This window comes from Pristiophorus japonicus, unplaced genomic scaffold (genome assembly GCF_044704955.1).
Source record: "Pristiophorus japonicus isolate sPriJap1 unplaced genomic scaffold, sPriJap1.hap1 HAP1_SCAFFOLD_29, whole genome shotgun sequence".
Classification (NCBI taxonomy): domain Eukaryota; kingdom Metazoa; phylum Chordata; class Chondrichthyes; family Pristiophoridae; genus Pristiophorus; species Pristiophorus japonicus.
In genome coordinates this window covers 1,535,917-1,556,577 of record NW_027252668.1, presented here as the reverse complement: position 1 = coordinate 1,556,577, position 20,661 = coordinate 1,535,917, and the positions used below count along the sequence as shown (strand labels likewise).

Here is a 20,661-nt window from a genome sequence, read left to right as displayed (position 1 = left end):
CCAGCCTGTAACTCACTCCCGGGTATCTGTTATTCTATATATAAACCCCCCGAACCCCTCGATTAGATTCCAGCCTGTAACTCACTCCCGGGTATCTGTTATTCTATATATAAACCCCCCGAACCCCTCGATTAGATCCCAGCCTGTAACTCACTCCCGGGTATCTGTTATTCTATATATACACCCCCCCGAACCCCTCGATTAGATCCCAGCCTGTAACTCACTCCCGGGTATCTGTTATTCCATATATAAACCCCCCAAACCCCTCGATTAGATTCCAGCCTGTAACTCACTCCCGAGTATCTGTTGTTCTATATCAGAGAGAATCAGAATTATACAGCATGGAAGGAGGCTATTCGGCCCATCATGCCCATACTAGCTCTTTGAAAGATCTGTCCAATTAGTCCCACTCCCCCCTGCTCTTTCCCCATAGCCCTGTAACTTTTTCTACTTCAAGTATTTAAACAATTCCCCTTTGAAAATTACTATTGAATCTGCTTCCACCGCCCTTTCAGGCAGCGCGTTCCAGATCACAACAACTCGCTGCGTAAAAAAGGTTTTCCTCATATCGCCTTTGGTTCTTTGGCAATGACCTTAAATCTTAGTCCTCTGGTTCTTGACCCTCCTGCCACTGGAAACAGTTTCTCCTTATTTACTCTATCAAAACCGTTCATGATTTTGAACACCTCTATTATATCTCCTCATAACCTTCCCTGTTCTAAGGAGAACAACCCCAGCTTAGAAACATAGAAAGAAGGTGCAGGAGTGGGCCATTTGGCCCTTCGAGCCTGCACCACCATTCAATATGATCATGGCTGATCATGCAACTTCAGTACCCCATTCCTTGCTCTCCGTACCCTTTGATCCCTTTAGCCGTAAGGGCCATATCTAACTCCCTTTTGAATATATCTAACGACCTGGCCTCAACAACTTTCTGTGGTAGAGAATTCCACAGGTTCACAATTCTCTGACTGAAGAAGTTTCTCCTCATCTCAGTCCTAAATGGCTTACCCCTTATCCTTCGACTGTGACCCCTGGTTCTGGACTTCCCCAACATCGGGAACATTCTTCCTGCATCTAACCTATCCAATCCTGTCAGAATTTTATGTTTCTATGAGATCCCCTCTCATTCTTCTAAATTCCAGTGAATATAAGCCTAGTCGATCCAGTCTTTCTTCATATGTCAGTCCTGCCATTCCGGGAATCAGTCTGGTGAACCTTCACTGCACTCCCTCAATAGCAAGAATGTCCTTCCTCAGATTACGAGACCAAAACTGTACACAATACTCAAGGTGTGGCCTCACCAAGGCCCTGTACAACTGCAGTAAGACCTCCCTGCTCCTATATTCAAATCCTCTCACTATGAAGGCCAACATGCCATTTGCCTTCTTCACTGTCTGCTGTACCTGCATGCCGACTTTCAATGACTGATGTACCATGACGCCCAGGTCTCGTTGCACCTCCTCTTTTCCTAATCTGTCACCATTCAGATAATATTCTGCCTCCCTGTTTTTGCCACCAAAGTGGATAACCTCACATTTATCTACATTATACTGCATCTGCCATGCATTTGCCCACTCACCTAACCTGTCCAAGTCACCCTGCAGCCTCTTTGCATCCTTCTCACAGCTCACACCGCCACCCAGCTTAGTATCATCTGCAAACATTCAATTCCTTCGTCTAAATCATTCATGTATATTCTAAAAAGCTGGGGGCCCAGCACTGAGCCCTGTGGCACTCCACTAGTCACTGCCTGCCATTCTGAAAAGGACCCGTTTATCCCGACTCTCTGCTTCCTGTCTGCCAACCAGTTCTCTATCCACGTCAGTACATTACCCCCAATACCATGTGCTTTAATTTTGCACACCAATCTCTTATGTGGGACCTTGTCAAAAGCTTTTTGAAAGTCTAAATACACCACATCCACTGGTTCTCCCATGTCCACTCTACTAGTTACATCCTCAAAAAATTCTAGAAGATTTGTCAAGCATGATTTCCCTTTCATAAATCCATGCTGACTTGGACCGATCCTGTCACTGCTTTCCAAATGCACTGCTATTGCATCTTTAATAATTGATTCCAACATTTTCCCCACTACCGATGTCAGGCTAACCAGTCTATAATTCCCTGTTTTCTTTCTCCTTCCTTAAAAAGTGGGGTTACATTAGTTACCCCCCAATCCAGAGGAACTGATCCAGAATCTCTCGAATGTTGGAAAATGACCACCAAAGCTTCTCCAGTCTATCCACATAACTGACATCCCACATCCCCGGTACCATTCTGGTCAGTCTCCCCTTAACCTGCTCTGCTCTAAAGAGAACAACCCCAGCTTCTCCAGTCTCCCCATGTAACTGAAGTTCCCCATCCCCGGTACCATTCTGGTCAGTCTCCCCTCAACCTTCTCTGCTCTAAGGAGAACAATCCCAGCTTTCCCAGTCTCCCCATGTAACTGAAGTTCCCCATCCCCGGTACCATTCTGGTCAATCTCCCCTTAACCTTCTCTGCTCTAAGGAGAACAATCCCAGCTTCTCCAGTCTCCCCATGTAACTGAAGTTCCCCATCCCTGGTACCATTCTGGTCACTCTCCCCTCAACCTTCTCTGCTCTAAAGAGAACAATCCCAGCTTTCCCAGTCTCCCCACATAACTGAGGTCCCTCACCCCTGGTACCATTCTGGTCAATCCCCACTGCACCCTCTCCCAACGCCTTGCCCTCCCTCCTAACGCGCGATGCCCGGAATCAGACACAACACTCACTCCCGGCTCTGCATTGTTGTGCTCCCTCAGCGGCCCCCTCGATTAACATCAGCTATGAACTGAAACTGGACCCGGGACGGAAGATTCAACGTGCGGAGCTGGAGCAAGCAGAGTCCGGCTCATTCATACTGAGCAACACACACTGCCTCAAGCCCACAATAAAAGTGGAGGTGAGGGCGGTAAACAGGGACACAAGAACAACAACAACTTGTATTTGTATAGCGCCTTTCATGGAATAGCAGGGGTTAATAAGAACATAAGAATAGTAGCAGGAGTAGGCCATACGGCCCCTCAAACCTCGAGTGATTGCGGGGAGGGGCGGTGGGAGTCGTGCATTGACAGTGTGTGATTCCATTCTTTCTGGAGGGCCTTGAGGAGGAGCTCATAGAGTGTATCTGGGATAGTTTCTTTGAACAGTACGCTGCGGAACCAACCAGGGAGCAGGCTATCTTAGATCTAGTACTATGTAATGAGGCAGGATTAATAAATGATCTCGTAGTAAAGGATCCTCTAGGAATCAGTGACCACAATATGGTTGAATTTCAAATTCAGTTGGAAGGTGAGAAAGTTGGTTCTCAAACCAGGGTCCTAAGCTTAAATAAAGGAGACTACAAAGGTATGAGGGCAGAGTTTGCTAAAGTGGACTGGAAAAATAGACTAAAGAATGGGACAGTTGATGAGCAGTGGCAGACATTTAAGGAGATATTTCATAACTCACAACAAAAATATATCCCAATGAAAAGGACAGACTAAGTCAAGGGATAACCATCCGTGGCTAACTAAGGAAATAAGAAGGGTGTCAAATTTGAAACAAAGGCATACAATGTGGCCAAGACTAGTGGGAGGCCAGAGGATTGAGAAATTTTTAAAAGCCGGCAAAGAATGATTAAAAAAATGATTAAGAGAGGGAAGATAGATTATGAAAGTAAACTAGCACAAAATATAAAAACAGATAGTAAGAGTTTATAAAGGTACATAAAAAGGAAAAGAGTGGCTAAAGTAAAAGGTTCCCTGGAGGATGAGACTGGGGAATTAATAATGGAGAACAGGGAAATGGCAGAAACATTGAATAAATATTTTGTATCGGTTTTCACGGTAGAAGACACTAAAAACATCCCAATAGTGGATAAGCAAAGGAATATAGGTAGGGAGGAACTTAATACAATCATTATCACTAATGAAGTAGTACTAGGTAAAATGATGGGACTAAAGGCGGACAAGTCTCCTGGACCTGATGCCTCACATCCTAGGGTCTTAAGAGAAGTGGCTGCAGAGATAGTGGATGCATTGATCATAATCTACCAAAATTCCCTGGATTCTGGGGCGGTCCCAGAAGATTGGAAAACCGCAAATGTAACGCCCCTGTTTAAAAAAGGAGGCAGTCAAAAAGAAGGAAACTATAGACCAGTTAGCCTAACATCTGTCATTGTGAAAATGCTGGAGTACATTATTAAGGAAGCAGTAGCAGGACATTTGGAAAAGCATGATTCAATCAAGCAGAGTCAGCATGGTTTTATGAAAGGAAAGTCATGTTTGACAAATTTGCTGGAGTTCTTTGAGGATGTAATGAGCAGGGTGGATTAGGGGGAATCAGTGGATGTGGTGTATTTGGATTTCCAGAAGGCATTCGATAAGGTGCCACATAAAAGGTTACTTCTCAAGATAAAAGCTCACGGGGTTGGGGTTAATATATTAGCATTGATGAGGATTGGCTAACTAACAGAAAACAGAGAGTAGGGATAAATGGGTCATTTTCCGGTTGGTAAATGGTAACTAGTGGAGTGCCGCAGGGATTGGTGCTGGGGCCCCAACTATTTACAATCTATATTAATGACTTGGATGAAGGGCCAAATTTGCTGATGATACAAAGATGGGTGAGAAAGCAAATTGTGAGGAGGACACAAAAAATCTGCAAAGGGATATAGACAGGCTAAGTGAGTGGGCAAAAATTTGGTACATGGAGTATAGGGCCAAAGGAGGTGTGCCGACTTTTTAGAACAAAAACCACGCCTAAAAGTTATCTTGCTATTCTCCCCGCAGTCTGAACGATGTAGGCCCTTGGCATAGCGCAGCAGAACCAGTGTGGGGGGTGGGGGGGGGGGCGGAGCTATGGCCGACAGGGGGGTGGGGCTAGGGCCCAGTGTGTTTCTGAGTGCCAGCCGCGTTGTGCATACGCGTTGGATCGCGCGTGCATGCGCAATGGCTCACTAGCACTGTGGATTACTTGTCTCGGAACATAACCACTGTGGTCCCGTTCCCTTATTCTGCTCCATTTGCCAACGTGAGCGGGGAAAGTAGATGTAAGTCGGAAGCAAGAGAACCTGACCAGAGGAAAATGTACTCGAGAGAGAAGTAAGTGTTTGTTATTCCATTAACAATGATTTTAAACTGAGTTTAAAAAGTTAGCATCTTCCCTGGGCTTTCAGTGAGCTAACATCTCTGCAATACAGTATCATTCATGGAGCGCAGTGAAGGACAATTTGGGTTTAGCAGCAAGAAAGGAATATTTGGTTTAAGGTTGAATTGTGAGCAGGCAGTAGATTTGTGGAGAGAGTTCAATCGATGCTTCACAGAGGAGCATTTATCGAGTAGACGTGTGAGTGATTATTAAATGCACTGCACAGGGCTGAGATTCATGCGAAATACATGGGAATTATTCGGAGATGTGAAGGCAGCAAGGGGAACAGGAGCATCTGAAAATGAGTTAACAAAAGGGAGCAGGGCCGGAAAGGAGATGTTATCTCAATCGATCCTTTAGTATGCGTCCAAAGTCATTCAGGCAAACAGTCGGGTTGACTGGGCAGCCCGGGTGCTCCACATTGATGCCGAGCTGCTCCCGGCTACGTTGCCTTCACTCAGTCGGGAGTGAGGCCGACCTCCCGCTGACGGGCATCAACATGGGGTTTCCGCCGTGCTTTCAGCAAAGATCTGGCATGGGAATAGGAGCAGCTCTCCCGGTGCTTCTTCTGTGCATCCCGCCCCTAGCTCTGGCCAAACGGCTTTGCCGGTGCGTGCTCCAGTCAGCAAGGTAGGACTTTTTTTTCTTATTACTTGATTTATTTTTAATTTATTATTATTTATTCATTTTGATGGTTTCTATGTTTCTTTATTGTTAAAAGTGAAGTGTTTAATGCTTTGGAAAATCCTCTAACTTCCCTTCCACCGCGCCCCCCCCCCCCCCACCCCCATCTCTGGCTACCTGCTCTGATGTCTTAAGTCTCCGCAAGGTATTTCTGAGCATCCAAAAGTGGACACATACTCTGGCCTACGTTAGTTTGGAGTAACTTTTCACTGGCTAAACTTGCTTAAATGGCCAAAACAGGCATAAGTGGCTGGTAATGCTCCCTTTTGAAAAAAAAAACGGAACTAAAAAGAAACTGAACTAACTCACTTAAACTGGAGCAAACTAAATGGGGAGAATTGCGATTTTTAAGATACTCCAAAAAAATAGTTGCTCCAAAAAAATAGGAGCAACTCCTGGGGAAACTTGGGCCCCATAATGTGCGAAAATGTGAGGTTATCCACTTTGGCAGAAATACTCGAAAAGAAAATTATAATTTAAATGGAGAAAAATTGCAAAGTGTTGCAGTACAGAGAGACCTGGGGGTGCTTGTGCATGAAACACAAAAAGTTAGTATGCAGGTACAGCAAGTAATCAGGAAGGCAAATGGAATGTTGGCCTTTTTTGCAAGGGGGATAGAGTATAAGCGCAGTATATGAGGCCACACCGAGAATACTGCATACAGTTTTGGTCTCCGTATTTAAGGAAGGATATACTTGCATTGGAGGCAGTTCAGAGAAGGTTCACTAGGTTGATTCCGGAGATGAGGGGGTTGACTTATGAAGATAGGTTGAGTTGGTTGGGCCTTTTCTCATTGGAGTTCAGAAGAATGAGAGGTGATCTTATTGAAACTTATAAGATAATGAGGAGGCTCGACCAGGTGAATGCAGAGAGGATGTTTCCACTCATAGGGAAATTAAAACTAGGGGACATAATCTCAGAATAAGGGGCCGCCCATTTAAAACTGAGATGAGGAGCAGTGCCATGTGCTAGTCAGAGTAGGAATCGCAGGATAGCGCAGATGAATACGTGGCTTGAGCAGTGGTGCAGCAGGGAGGGATTCAAATTCCTGGGGCATTGGAACCGGTTCTGGGGGAGGTGGGACCAGTACAAACCGGACGGTCTGCACCTGGGCAGGACCGGAACCAATGTCCTAGGGGGTGTGTTTGCTAGTGCTGTTGGGGAGGAGTTAAACTAATATGGCAGGGGGATGGGAACCAATGCAGGGAGACAGAGGGAAACAAAAAGGAGACAAAAGCAAAAGACAGAAAGGAGATGAGGAAAAGTGGAGGGCAGAGAAACCCAAGAAAAAGAACAAAAAGGGCCACTGTACAGCAAAATTCTAAAAGGGCAAAGGGTGTTAAAAACACAAGCCTAAAGGCTTTGTGTCTTAATGCAAGGAGTATCCGTAATAAGGTGGATGAATTAACTGTGCAAATAGATGTTAACAAATATGATGTGATTGGGATTACGGAGACGTGGCTCCAGGATGATCAGGGCTGGGAACTCAACATCCAGGGGTATTCAACATTCAGGAAGGATAGAATAAAAGGAAAAGGATGTGGGGTAGCATTGCTGGTTAAAGAGGAGATTAATGCAATAGTTAGGAAAGACATTAGCTTGGATGATGTGGAATCTATATGGGTAGAGCTGCAGAACACCAAAGGGCAAAAAACGTTACTGGGAGTTGTGTACAGACCTCCAAACAGTAGTAGTGATGTTGGGGAGGGCATCAAACAGGAAATTAGGGGTGCATGCAATAAAGGTGTAGCAGTTATAATGGGTGACTTTAATATGCACATAGATTGGGCTAGCCAAACTTGAAGCAATACGGTGGAGGAGGATTTCCTGGAGTGCATAAGGAATGGTTTTCGAGACCAATATGTCGAGGAACCAACTAGGGGGGAGGCCATCTTAGACTGGGTGTTGTGTAATGAGAGAGGATTAATTAGCAATCTCGTTGTGCGAGGCCCCTTGGGGAAGAGTGACCATAATATGGTGGAATTCTGCATTAGGATGGAAAATGAAACAGTTAATTCAGAGACCAGAGTCCAGAACTTAAAGAAGGGTAACTTTGAAGGTATGAGGCGTGAATTGGCTTGGATAGATTGGCGAATGATATTTAAGGGGTTGACTGTGGATGGGCAATGGCAGACATTTAGAGACCGCATGGATGAACTACAACAATTGTACATTCCTGTCTGGCGTAAAAATAAAAAAGGGAAGGTGGCTCAACCGTGGCTATCAAGGGAAATCAGGGATAGTATTAAAGCCAAGGAAGTGGCATACAAATTGGGCAGAAATAGCAGTGAACCCGGGGACTGGGAGAAATTTAGAACTCAGCAGAGGAGGACAAAGGGTTTGATTAGGGCAGGGAAAATGGAGTACGAGAAGAAGCTTGCATGGAACATTAAGACGGATTGCAAAAGTTTCTATAGATATGTAAAGAGATAAAGGTTAGTAAAGACAAACGTAGGTCCCCTGCAGTCAGAATCAGGGAAGTCATAACGGGGAACAAAGAAATGGCAAACCAATTGAACAAGTACTTTGGTTCAGTATTCACTAAGGAGGACACAAACAACCTTCCGGATATGAAAGGGATCAGAGGGTCTAGTAAGGAGGAGGAACTGAGGGAAATCTTTATTAGTCGGGAAATTGTGTTGGGGAAATTGATGGGATTGAAGGCCGATAAATCCCCAGGGCCTGATGGACTGCATCCCAGAGTACTTAAGGAGGTGGCCTTGGAAATAGCGGATGCATTGACAGTCATTTTCCAACATTCCATTGACTCTGGATCAGTTCCTATCAAGTGGAGGGTAGCCAATGTAACCCCACTTTTTAAAAAAGGAGGGAGAGAGAAAACAGGGAATTATAGCCTGACCTCAGAAGTGGGTAAAATGATGGAATCAATTATTAAGGATGTCATAGCAGCGCATTTGGAAAGAGGTGACATGATAGGTCCAAGTCAGCATGGATTTGTGAAAGGGAAATCATGCTTGACAAATCTTCTGGAATTTTTTGAGGATGTTTCCAGTAGAGTGGACAAGGGAGAACCAGTTGATGTGGTATATTTGGACTTTCAGAAGGCTTTCGACAAGGTCCCACACAAGAGATTAATGTGCAAAGTTAAAGCACGTGGGATTGGGGGTAGTGTGCTGACATGGATTGAGAACTGGTTGTCAGACAGGAAGCAAAGAGTAGGAGTAAATGGGTACTTTTCAGAATGGCAGGCAGAGAGACTAGTGGGGTATCGCAAGGTTCTGTGCTGGGGCCCCAGCTGTTTACACTGTACATTAATGATTTAGACGAGGGGATTAAATGTAGTATCTCCAAATTTGCGGATGACACTAAGTTGGGTGGCAGTGTGAGCTGCGAGGAGGTTGCTATGAGGCTGCAGAGTGACTTGGATAGGTTAGGTGAGTGGGCAAATGCATGGCAGATGAAGCATAATGTGGATAAATGTGAGGTTGTCCACTTTGGTGGTAAAAACAGAGAGACAGACTATTATCTGAATGGTGACAGATGAGGAAAAGGGGAGGTGCAACGAGACCTGAGTGTCATGGTACATCAGTCATTGAAGGTTGGCATGCAGGTATAGCAGGCGGTTAAGAAAGCAAATGGCATGTTGGTCTTCATAGCGAGGGGATTTGAGTACAGGGGCAGGGAGGTGTTACTACAGTTGTACAGGGCCTTGGTGAGACCACACCTGGAGTATTGTGTACAGTTTTGTCTCCTAACTTGGGGAAGGACATTCTTGCTATTGAGGGAGTGCAGCGAAGGTTCACCAGACTGATTCCCGGGATGGTGGGACTGACCTATCAAGAAAGACTGGATCAACTGGGCTTGTATTCACTGGAGTTCAGAAGAATGAGAGGGGACCTCATAGAAATGTTTAAAATTCTGACGGGTTTAGACAGGTTAGATGCAGGAAGAATGTTCCCAATGTTGGGGAAGTCCAGAACCAGGGGTCACAGTCTAAGGATAAGGGGTAAGCCATTTAGGACCGAGATGAGGAGAAACTTCTTCACCCAGAGAGTGGTGAATCTGTGGAATTCTCTACCACAGAAAGTTGTTGAGGCCAATTCACTAAATATATTCAAAAAGGAGTTAGATGAGGTCCTTACTACTAGGGGGATCAAGGGGTATGGCGAGAAAGCAGGAATGGGGTACTGAAGTTGCATGTTCAGCCATGAACTCATTGAATGGCGGTGCAGGCTAGAAGGGCCGAATGGCCGACTCCTGCACCTATTTTCCATGTCAGTGTTTCTATGAATTTATTCTCTGAGGGTTGTAAATGTGTGGATTTCTCTGCCCCAGAGAGCTGTGGAGCCTAAGCCATTGAATGTATTTAAGATGGAGATAGACAGATTTTTGAGTGATAAGGGATTAAAAGGTTAAGGGGAGTGGGCAGGGAAGTGGAGCTGAGTCAATGATCAGATCAGCCATGATCTTATTGAATGGCGGAGCAGGCCCGAGGGGCCAGGTGATCTACACGTGCTTCTATTTCTTATTTTCTTATGACACTCACCCACAGGGACCGAGAGGCTCCTGTCTCCCTCAGTACCCACTGACCCTCACCCATAGGAACCGAGAGGCTCCTGTCTCCCTCAGTGCTCACTGACCCTCACCCACAGGGACCGAGAGGCTCCTGACTCCCTCCGAAGAGAGGAGACTAAGGAGCGTCTTGAAGGAGGAAAGAGAGGTAGAGAGATGGAGAGGTTTAGGGAGGGAGTTCCAGAGCTTAGGGCCTAGACAACAGAAGGCACAGCCACCGATGGTCGAGCAATTATAATCAGGGATGCTCAAGAGGGCAGAATTAGAGGAGTGCAGACATCTCGGGGGCGTTTGTCGGGCTGGAATTACAGAGATAGGGAGGTTTGTCGGGCTAGAGGAGATTGAAGAGATAGGGAGGGGCGACGCCATGGAGGGATTTGTAAACTAGGAGGAGAATTTTGAAATCAAAGCGTATTTTAACCGGGAGCCAATGTAGGTCAGCGATCACAGGGGTGATGGGTGAGCGGGACTTGGTGCGAGTTAGGACACGGGCAGCGAAGTTTTGGATCACCTCTCGTTTACGTAGGCTTAGCATGTGGAAGGCCAGCCAGGAGTGTGTTGGAGTAGTCAAGTCTCGAGGTAACACAGAAACATAGAAAATAGGAGCAGTAGTAGGCCATTCAATATGATCATGGCTGACCTTCTATTTCAATACCATATTCCTGCTTTTTCCCCATACCCCTTGATGCCTTTTGTGTCTAGAACTCTATCTCCCTCTTAAATATATTCAGTGACTTGGCCTCCACAGCCTTCTGTGGTAGAGAATTCCACAGGTTCACCACCCTCTGAGTGAAAACATTTCTCCTCATCTCGGTCCTAAATTTCCTACCCCGTATCCTGAGACTGTGACCCCTTGTTCTAGACTTCGCATCCAGTCTGTCCAACCCCGTCAGAATTTTATTTAGATCCCCTTCATTCTTCTAAACTCCAGTGAATACAGGCCTAGTCGACCCAATCTCTCCTCATTTGACAGTCCTGTCATCCCAGGAATCAGTTTGGTGAACCTTTGCTGCACTCCCTCAAAGGCATGGATGAGGGCTTCAGCAGCGAATGAACTGAGGCAGGGGCAGAGTCGGGCGATGTTACGGAGGTGGAAATAGGTGGTCTTAGTGATGCCGTGGCTATGTGGTCGACAGCTCATTTCAGGGTCAAATATTTCACAGATCTCTTCCCACTGGAAGAGAGGAGACTAAGGGGTGACCCGATAGAGGTGTATTGGAAGTCGAGCAAAGGGGAGTTCTCACTTACTAAATGGTGAAAGTCGAGAAGCAATAGAGGTCCAAAGAGATTTGGAGCTTCAGGTACGTAGATCATTAAAATCATGGACTAGTACAGAGAATATTCAAAAAGGCTAATGGGATGCTGGCCTTTATATTGAACTCGAGTACAAGGGGGTAGAGGTTATGCTGCAGCTTTACAAAAAAGGGGAGGAGAGGGGAGAGGGTGTGGGGGGAGAAGGAGGAAGGGGGACGAGAGGGGAGGGGAGGGGAGGCAGGGTAGAGATGAGAGGAGGGGTGGAGAGGAGAGGGAAAGGGAGGGGAGGGAAGGAGAGGTGAGGAGAGGAGAGAGAGGGTAGGGGAGGGAAGAAGAGAGGAGGGGAGGCGAGGGAAAAGAGAGGGGAGAGGAGCGGAGGAGAAAAAGGGGAGGGGAGAGTGGAGGAGAGGGGAGGGGCGAGGGGAGGGGAAGAGAGGGGAGGGGAGAGTGGAGGGGAGGAGAGGAGAGGAGGGAGGGAGGGGGGCTGGGGAGGGGAGGGCCAGAGACATTAATGAGACATTAATCCGTGTCCCCGTCTGCAGTCTCAGATGGACGTAAAAGATCCCGTGGCCAATATTTCGAAGAATAGCAGGGGAGATCTCCCCGGTGTCCTGGGGCCAATATTTATCCCTCAATCAACGTCACTAAATCAGATGATCTGGTTATCATCACATTGCTGTTTGTGGGAGCTTGCTGTGCGCAAATCGGCTGCCATGTTTCCCAACTTACAACAGTGACTACACTCCAAAATGTACTTCATTGGCTGTGAAGCATTTTGGGACGTCCGGTGGTTGTGAAAGGCGCTATATAAATGCCAGTCTTTCGTTTATTCTTTCTATCTCTCCCCCCACGGGCTGATTTCTGTCCCTCTCCCTCTCATCCCGCAGGTCTGTATCCGGGATTATTATAATCCCATCCTGCTGCAGGTAACGTTCTCCGGGGTGGGCCAGCAGGCTGGGAACAACCCGCCCCCCATCCTAAAACAAGGCAACAGTGGAATATACACTGGGAAGGTGAGTGTGGGTATTCTCCCGGGAGAGCGTTACAGACCAGGGGCGGCTGGTTATTATATCTTCACAGCTTCTTCCCTCTCTCTCTCTCTCTCTCTCTGTCTGTCTGTCTCTCTCTCTCTCTCTCTGTTTCTGTCTCTCTCTGTGTCTCGCTCTCTTTTTCTCTGAGTCTCTTTCTCTCTGTCTCTCTCTTCCTCTTATAAGAACATAAGAATAGGAGCAGGAGTAGGCCATACGGCCCCTCGAGCCTGCTCTGCCATTTAATACGATCATGGCTGATCTGATCATGGACTCAGGTCCACTTCCCTGCCCGCTCCCCATAACCCCTTATTCCCTTATTGGTTAAGAAACTGTCTATCTCTGTCTTAAGTATATTCAGTGACCCAGCTTCCACAGCGAATTCCACAGATTTACAACCCTCTGAGAGAAGAGATTTCTCCTCATCTCAGTTTTAAATGGGCGGCACCTTATTTTAAGATTATGCCCCCTAGTTCTAGTCTCCCCTATCAGTGGAAACATCCTCTCTGCATCTACTTGTCAAGCCCCCTCATAATCTTATACATTTCGAATTCCAATGAGTAGAGGCCCAACCTACTCAACCTTTCCTCATAAATCAACCCCCTCATCTCCAGAATCAACCTAGTGAACCTCTGAACTGCCTCCTTTTGTTCTGTCTCTCTCTCTCTCTCTTTTGCTCTGTCTCTTTCTTTCGCTCTGTCTCTCTCATTCTATGTCTCTTCTTCTGTCTTGCTCTGTCTCTCTCTATCTCTCTGTCTCTCTCTCCGTCTCTCTCTCTCCTCTGTCTCTTTCGCTCTGACTCTCTCTCGCTCCCTGTCTCTCTCTCTGACTCTCTCTCTGTCTCTCTCTCCTTCAGTCTCTCTGCCTCTCTGTCTTTCTCTTTCTTTTTCTCTCTGTCTGTCTCCCTCTCTCTCTCTCTTTAGCTCTGTCTCTCTCTCTCTCTCTCTCTCCCTCTCTCTCTCCATGTCTGGGGAAGGAAGTGGGTGGTCTAACGGTTGGGCCGTGGAGGGAGGGGTGAGTGGGTGGGGGAGGTGTGAGTGTGTGGGGGAGGAGAGGGAATGTGGTGCGCGGGTGGGATTGGCGGGTTTGGGGGTGAGGGGAGAATACCTCGCGACGACTGACGACCTTTGCCCCCCATTCTATCTCCTCAGCTCCCGTTCGAGCAGGAGTGCGGCACTGACAATATCTGCACCGACCACCTGAGCATTGGCTTCAACTTCGTGGGGTAAGGACCCAGCCTCCCCCTTCCCTTCCCCTCCACTCCCCCCCTCAACCCTCTCCCCATCACCCTCCCCTCCCCCATCACTCTCCCCTCCCCCCATCATCCTCCCCTCCCCCATCACCCTCCCATCCACTCCTCCACCCTCTACTCCTCCACCCCTCCACTCCCCCCTCAACCTTCTCCCCATCACCCTCCTCTCCCCCATCACTCTCCCCTCCCCCCATCATCCTCCCCTCCCCCCATCACCCTCCCCTCCCCTCCCCCCATCACCCTCCCCTCCCCTCCCCCCATCACCCTCCCCTCCCCTCCCACCATCACCCTTCCCTCCCTCCTCCACTCTCACCCTCAACCCTCTCCCCGCCATCCTCCCCCTTCAATCAACCTCTTCACCTCCACTCTCCCCCTCCCCCTCCCCCTCCCCTCTCCCCCTTACCCCTCACCCCTTCCTTCTCCATCCTCCCCTCGCCCCCTCCACCCCCTTCCGCCTCCACCCCTTGTCCCCCTCCACCCTCCCCTCTTCTCTCTTCCCCCTCCACCCTTCTCTTTTCCTTTCCCCTCCCCTCTCCTCTCTCTCCCTCCACCCTCCCCCCTCCCCAACCCCCCAATCTTCCAAACTCCCATCCTCCTGATCACTGGCGTTATCGCTAAACCCTTTTAAAATCATGGTTTGGGGCCTCAGCAATTGGTCCCTTGTGTGTGTCGTGAAGTTCGCAAGTTTGCTCTTACGCCAATGTACCATAACTAGAGGCACAGAGTACAAAAGCAAGGGATTTATGACGAACCTGTATAAGACACTGGTTCGGCCTCAGCTTGAGTGTTGCGTCCAATTCTGGGCACCACACTTTAGGAAAGAGGTGAAGGCCTTAGAGAGGGTGCAGAAAAGATTTACGAGAATGGTTCCAGGGATGAAATAGAAAAGCAGAGTATTTTTAAATGGTGAGAGATTGGGAAATGTTGGTGTTCAGAGGGACCTGGGTGTCCTTGTACACCAATCACTGAAAGTTAACACGCAGGGACAGCAAGCAATTAAGAAAACAAATGGTATGTTGGCCTTTATTACAGGAGGATTTGAGTACAAGAGTAAAGGCGTCTTCCTGCAATTACATAGGGCCCTGGTGAGACCACACCTGGAGTATTGTGTACAGTTCTGGTCTCCTTCCCTAAGGAAGGATATACTTGCCATAGAGGGAGTGTAACGAAGGTTCAGCAGACTGATTCCTGAGATGGGGGGATTGTCCTATGAGAAGAGATTGAGTAGATTAGGGTTATATTCTGAGGAGTTTAGAAGAATGAGAGGTGATCTCATTGAAACATACAAAATTCTTACAGGGTTTGACAGGGTAGATGCAGGGAAAATGTTTCCCCCGGGCTGGGGAGTCTAGAACCAGGGGTCACAGTCTCAGAATAAGGGGTCGGCCATTTAGGACTGAGCTGAGGAGAAATTTCTTCACTCAGAGGGAGGTGAATCTTTGAAATTGTCTGCCCCAGAGGGCTGTGGAGGCTCAGTCGTTGAATACATTCAAGGCTGAGGCTCTAGGGGAATCAAGGGATCTGAGGATACTGCAGGCAAGTGGAGTTGAGATAGAGAAGCCATGATCTGATTGAATTGTAGAGCAGGCTCGAGGGGCCAAATGGCCTACTCCTGCTCCTATTTCTTATGTTCTTCCAAGGGACTTCAGTTACGTGGGGAGACTGGAGAAGCTGGGATTGTTCTCCTCAGAGCAGGGAAGGTTGAGAGGAAATTTGATCGAGGTATTCAAAATCATGAGGTGGTCTAGATGGAGTAGATATGGTGTATGAAATGATGCAATGAACTTTGGACTGTGAGCCAGTGACCAGGTGTAACCTGGTCAGTCTTTAATGGCTTCCAGAAGTGAAGATACAAAGGTGAAGTTCAGCTTATATACCGGACCCAGCACGAGTGAACCAATGACCCTAGGGCCTCCGACGGTAGTGCCCTCTGGTGGTGGGCAGACCTTAGGTACATACATTACATCATTTCCCCTCCCCCCCCCAATTCTTGGCACAATTCCATATTACAAGTTCAGACAGTCCGAAGCCCTTCACTCCCTGGTTGACCGTCTCAGTACAATCCCAGTGCTTTCCGTGTCTCTCACGACTTGGGGCTGGGCGTTGACCACAGTGGGTTCTTCTGATGGCTGGACCTTTCTTGGGCATTACAACATGATTATCCCACAGTAAACAGTCGGACTGGATGGAAAGCACATCTTTGCGACAGCTGTACGGTTTGGTTTCATCACCCATTTCCTTGGGGATGGTCGACCAGTCTCCGTTAAGAAAACTACGTTTTACAACCGAAAGGGTCGGATCCTGGTTGGTCCAGGTCTTAACTTGTTGAGCAGTAATAGATGACCCTTCACTCTCAAAAGCATCCATGACCATGAGTAGCTCTGCGGGCATTGGCGTTTCCACCTCCGGTGTGGGCAACGGTAACCGGCTCAACGCAGTTGTCAGTGTCTGGTCTATGGCAAATGACATAATCATGGGCAGATAATGTCAGCGCCCACCTCTGGATGCGAGATGACGCGTTGATATTGATACCTTTGTGTTCCGAGAACAATGATATAAGCGGCTTGTGATCGGTTTCCAGCTCGAAGTGAAGCCCAAACAGGTACTTGAGCATTTTTTTTACCCCATAAACACATGCTAAAGCCTCTTTCTCTACCATGCCGTAGGTTCTTTCCACCTTGGACAGGCTTCGAGATGTGTATGCAACTGGTTGTAGTTTGCCTGACTCATTGGCTTGCTGCAGTACGCAGCCGATCCCATAGGATGATGCATCAAAGGTCAAAACTAGACGCTTGCATGGGTCATATAGTACCAGTAACTTGTGGGAACACAACAGATTTCTAGCCTTCTCAACGGCTCTGTCTTGAAGTTCACCCCACCCCCAGTCGGCTCCTTTCCTGAGCAGCTTGTGCAAAGGCTCTAACACTGTGCTCAATTTGGGTAAGAATTTACCGAAGTAGTTGAGAAGACCCAGGAACGAACGCAGCTCTGTCACATTCTGGGACCTGGGCGCATTTTTGATGGCCCCTGTTTTTGCATCTGTCGGCCTGATTCCGTCTGCAGCAATCTTTCGTCCAAGGAGTTCAACCTCTGGTGCCATGAAAATGCACTTCGAATGTTTCAGTCTGAGTCCCACTTTGTCCAGACACAGAACCTCTTCCAGATTGTGCAGGTGCTCGGCGGTGTCACAACCAGTGACTAGGATGTCATCTTGGAATACCACAGTCCTGGGGCGGATTTCAGTAAGCTCTCCATGTTTCTCTGGAATATGGCTGCCACCGAAGGAATGCCAAAAGGGCACCTGTAAATAAACAGTCCTTTGTGCGTGTTGATGCATGTAAGTTTCTTTGATGATTCAACCAGTTCCTGTGTCGTGTAGGCTGATGTTAGATCCAGTTTTGTGAACGATTTTCCCCCGGCTAGTGTTGCAAACAGGTCATCAGCTTTCGGTAGCGGGTACTGATCTTGTTTTGAAACTTGGTTGATCGTGACCTTGTAGTCTCCACAAATCTTGACCGTGCCGTTGCTCTTTAACACCGGAACAATGGGACTGGCCCATTCATTAAATTCGACCGGTGAGATGACCTCCTCCTCACGTTGTAGCCTGTCCAACTCGAGCTCGACCTTTTTACTCATCATGTGCGGGACCGCCCTGCTTTGTGATGGATGGGACTTGCTTCTGGGCTGAGGTGAATCTGCACCTTGGTTCCCTTGAAGCTGCCAATTCCCGGTTCCAACTGTGAGGGACATTTGCTCAGCACTTGAGCATACAAATCATTATCGGCTGATGACAAAGCTTTGATATCGTACCATTTCCATTTTATTTTCTCGAGCCAACTGCTGCCGAATAACGATGGGCCGTTGCCCGGGATAATCCATAACAGTAGATCATGAACTGCTCCCTCGTACGACACTCCTACTGCTGCACTACCGATCACTGGTATGAGTTCTTTGGTGTAGGTACGAAACTTCGCATTTATCGGACTCAGCTTGGGGCTCTCTGCCTTGGTCTCCCACAGCTTTTCGAAAGTCCTCTTTATCGATTGACTCTCACCCATGTCTAATTCCATGGATACCGGCACGCCGTTTAATTTTACCTCCATCACTATCGGTTGGCTCTTTGTTCGGAATGCACGTACGCTATACACTTCCTCCTCGGAGCTCTCAAATGCCTTGGGCTGCATCGCCAGATCCACACTGGATTGATCATCATCCACATGGTGTGTTGCAGCTCGCTTGCTCTGCTGTGGACACGTCCGCTGAAGATGCCCCGTCTTCGCACACCCTCTGCATACATACTGCCTGAAGCGGCACTGATGGGGTTGGTGATTGCTCGGATTTGCGCCCGATGGCGGGCTTTGAGCGGCTCCTGTTCTCGCATACGCAGTCGAGTAGGCCCTCGATGGCAAACTTTGAGTGGCTCCCAGTCTTGCAGATGCAGTCGAGTAGGCCCTCGATGGCAAACTTTGAGTGGCTCCCAGTCTTGCAGATGCAGTCGAGTAGGCCCTGCCTTGTGCAGCTCTGCCGGCCGTCGATACAATTTTGTATACAGTACTTGCCGTGGAGTTACTGTTTTGTCGCAACATCTGCTTCGTGTTTTTCTGCGTGGACATGCATGCCTGGGCAATAGTGATGACCGAGCTGAGGTCCGGCATCTCCGCAGCCAGTAGCAGTAGGAGGGAGGCCTGGCCCGGCCCAGAAATCGGCGTGGTCCCTGTTGGGTATGGTGGCTGTACAGAGTAAATACAAGTATACATATATAGCAACACTCCCCCCCCCGCCCTCCAACCCCCCCACCGCCCAAAGTCAATAGTGTAACTATTTACAATGTGAGTCGGTCTCGGGCCCTTCTTGCCCTCGTTGATTGTTTCGGTGTGAAAGCTGGTGTTGTAGAATCATTTGTTGGGCCCTCGCTGGGCTGCTGTGCAGCTGGCCTTGCTGGCTGCCTGGTGTGTTGGGGCCTTGCTGGACTGCCTGGTGTGTTGGGCCTGCTGGGCTGCTGTGGATGATGGCTTCTGCTTCGTGGTCAACCGTGGTGCCGGTTGCCACTGGTGTGTATGTTGGGGGATCAAAGGTTGCTCAGGATAGTCCGTGAATCTGAGTTTGATTTGGTCCAAGTGTTTCCGGTGAATGAGTCCATTTGAAAGTTTGACCCGAAACACCCTGCTCGCCTCTTTGGCCACGACAATGCCGGGAAGCCACTTGGGACCTTGTCCATAATTTAATACAAATACAGGATCATTGATTTCAACCTCACGTGACGCATTTGTGCTATCATGGTATGCACTTTGTTGAAACCGCCTGCTCTCTATCTGTTAATGTAGATCAGGGTGAATTAACGAGAGCCTTGTTTTAAGTGCTCTTTTCATGAGCAGTTCAGCAGGTGGGATCTCAGTGAGCGAGTGGGGTCTCGTGCGGCAGCTAAGCAGGACTCGGGATAGGCGAGTCTGCAGTGAGCCTTCAGTTACCCTCTTCAAGCCTTGCTTGATGGTTTTCACTGCTCTCTCTGCCTGATCATTGGACGGGGTAGATGTGACATGTTTGATCCCGTTACGGGTCATGAATTCTTTGAACTCAGCATTGGTAAAACATGGCCCGTTGTCGCTCACCATGACATTGGGTAGGCCGTGTGTGGCAAACATGGCCCACAGGCTTTCAGTAGTGGCAGCGGACGTGCTAGCCGACATTATCTCGCATTCAATCCATTTGGAGTACGCGTCTACAACTACAAGGAACATTTTACCCAAGAACGGGGCCTGCATAATCGACGCGTACCCTAGACCACGGTTTGGAGGGCCAAGACCATAAACTTAGCGGCGCCTCCCTGGGTACATTGCTTAACTGTAAACATGTATTACATCTGTGAACGCAGGACTCTTAAGTCCACATCGATACCCCGGGCCACCACATGTGGGATCTGGCTATCACTTTCATCATTACGATGCCTGCGTGGAGGTCATTGATGAAGGTGTCTCTGCCCTTCTTGGGGACCACTACTCAATTGCATCACAGAAGGCAGTCTGCTTGTATAGACATTTCATCTTTGCACCCCTGGAACGGCTTTATCTCTTCCTGCATTTCCACTGGGACACTGGACCAGCTCCCGTGAAGCTCACAGCTTTTGACTAGAGATAATAAGGGGTCCTGGCTTGTCCAGGTTATGAACTGCCGAGCAGTGACGGGTGATTGTTCACTCTCAAATGCTTTCATAACCATGGCTAGATCTGCGGGCTGCACCATTTCCACCCCCGTGGTGGGCAATGGCAGCCTACTGAGCGCATCGGTGCAGTTTTCTGTACCTGGCCTGTGGTGGATGACGAGTTGTGTGCAGACAACGTGAGCGCCCATCTTTGGATGCGGGCCGATGCGTTGGTATTTATCCCTTTACTCTCAGAGAACAGGGATATAAGTGGCTTATGGTCAGTTTCCAATTTGAATTTTAGCCCAAACAGGTATTGATGCATTTTCTTTACCCCATAGACACACGCTAACACTTCTTTCTCAATCAAGCTGTAGGCTCTCTCGGCCTTAGACAGACTCCTGGATGCATAAGCAACCGGTTGCAGTTTCCCGAAATCATTAGCTTGTTGCAATACACACCCGACGCCATATGATGACGCATCACATGCTCGTACCAAACGCTTACATGGATCATACAACACAAGCAATTTGTTTGAGCATAGCAATTTTCTCGCTTTTACAAAGGCATTTTCTTGGCTTTTGCCCCAAACCCATTCGCCCCCTTTTCGTAGTAAGA

At 48.1% G+C, this 20,661-nt stretch overlaps 1 protein-coding gene across 1 annotated transcript in view; it reads left to right on the top strand.

The window, feature by feature from the left end:
* The window catches only part of LOC139248303 (integrin alpha-X-like), a 156,077-nt gene that overhangs the window by 79,981 nt on the left and 55,435 nt on the right, over positions 1–20,661 (top strand). The window contains exons 17-19 of the mRNA XM_070872084.1: positions 2,786–2,925; positions 12,512–12,637; positions 13,804–13,877. Of these exons, the coding sequence (XP_070728185.1) occupies positions 2,786–2,925; positions 12,512–12,637; positions 13,804–13,877 (340 nt within the window). The remainder of the gene's footprint in view (positions 1–2,785; positions 2,926–12,511; positions 12,638–13,803; positions 13,878–20,661) is intronic.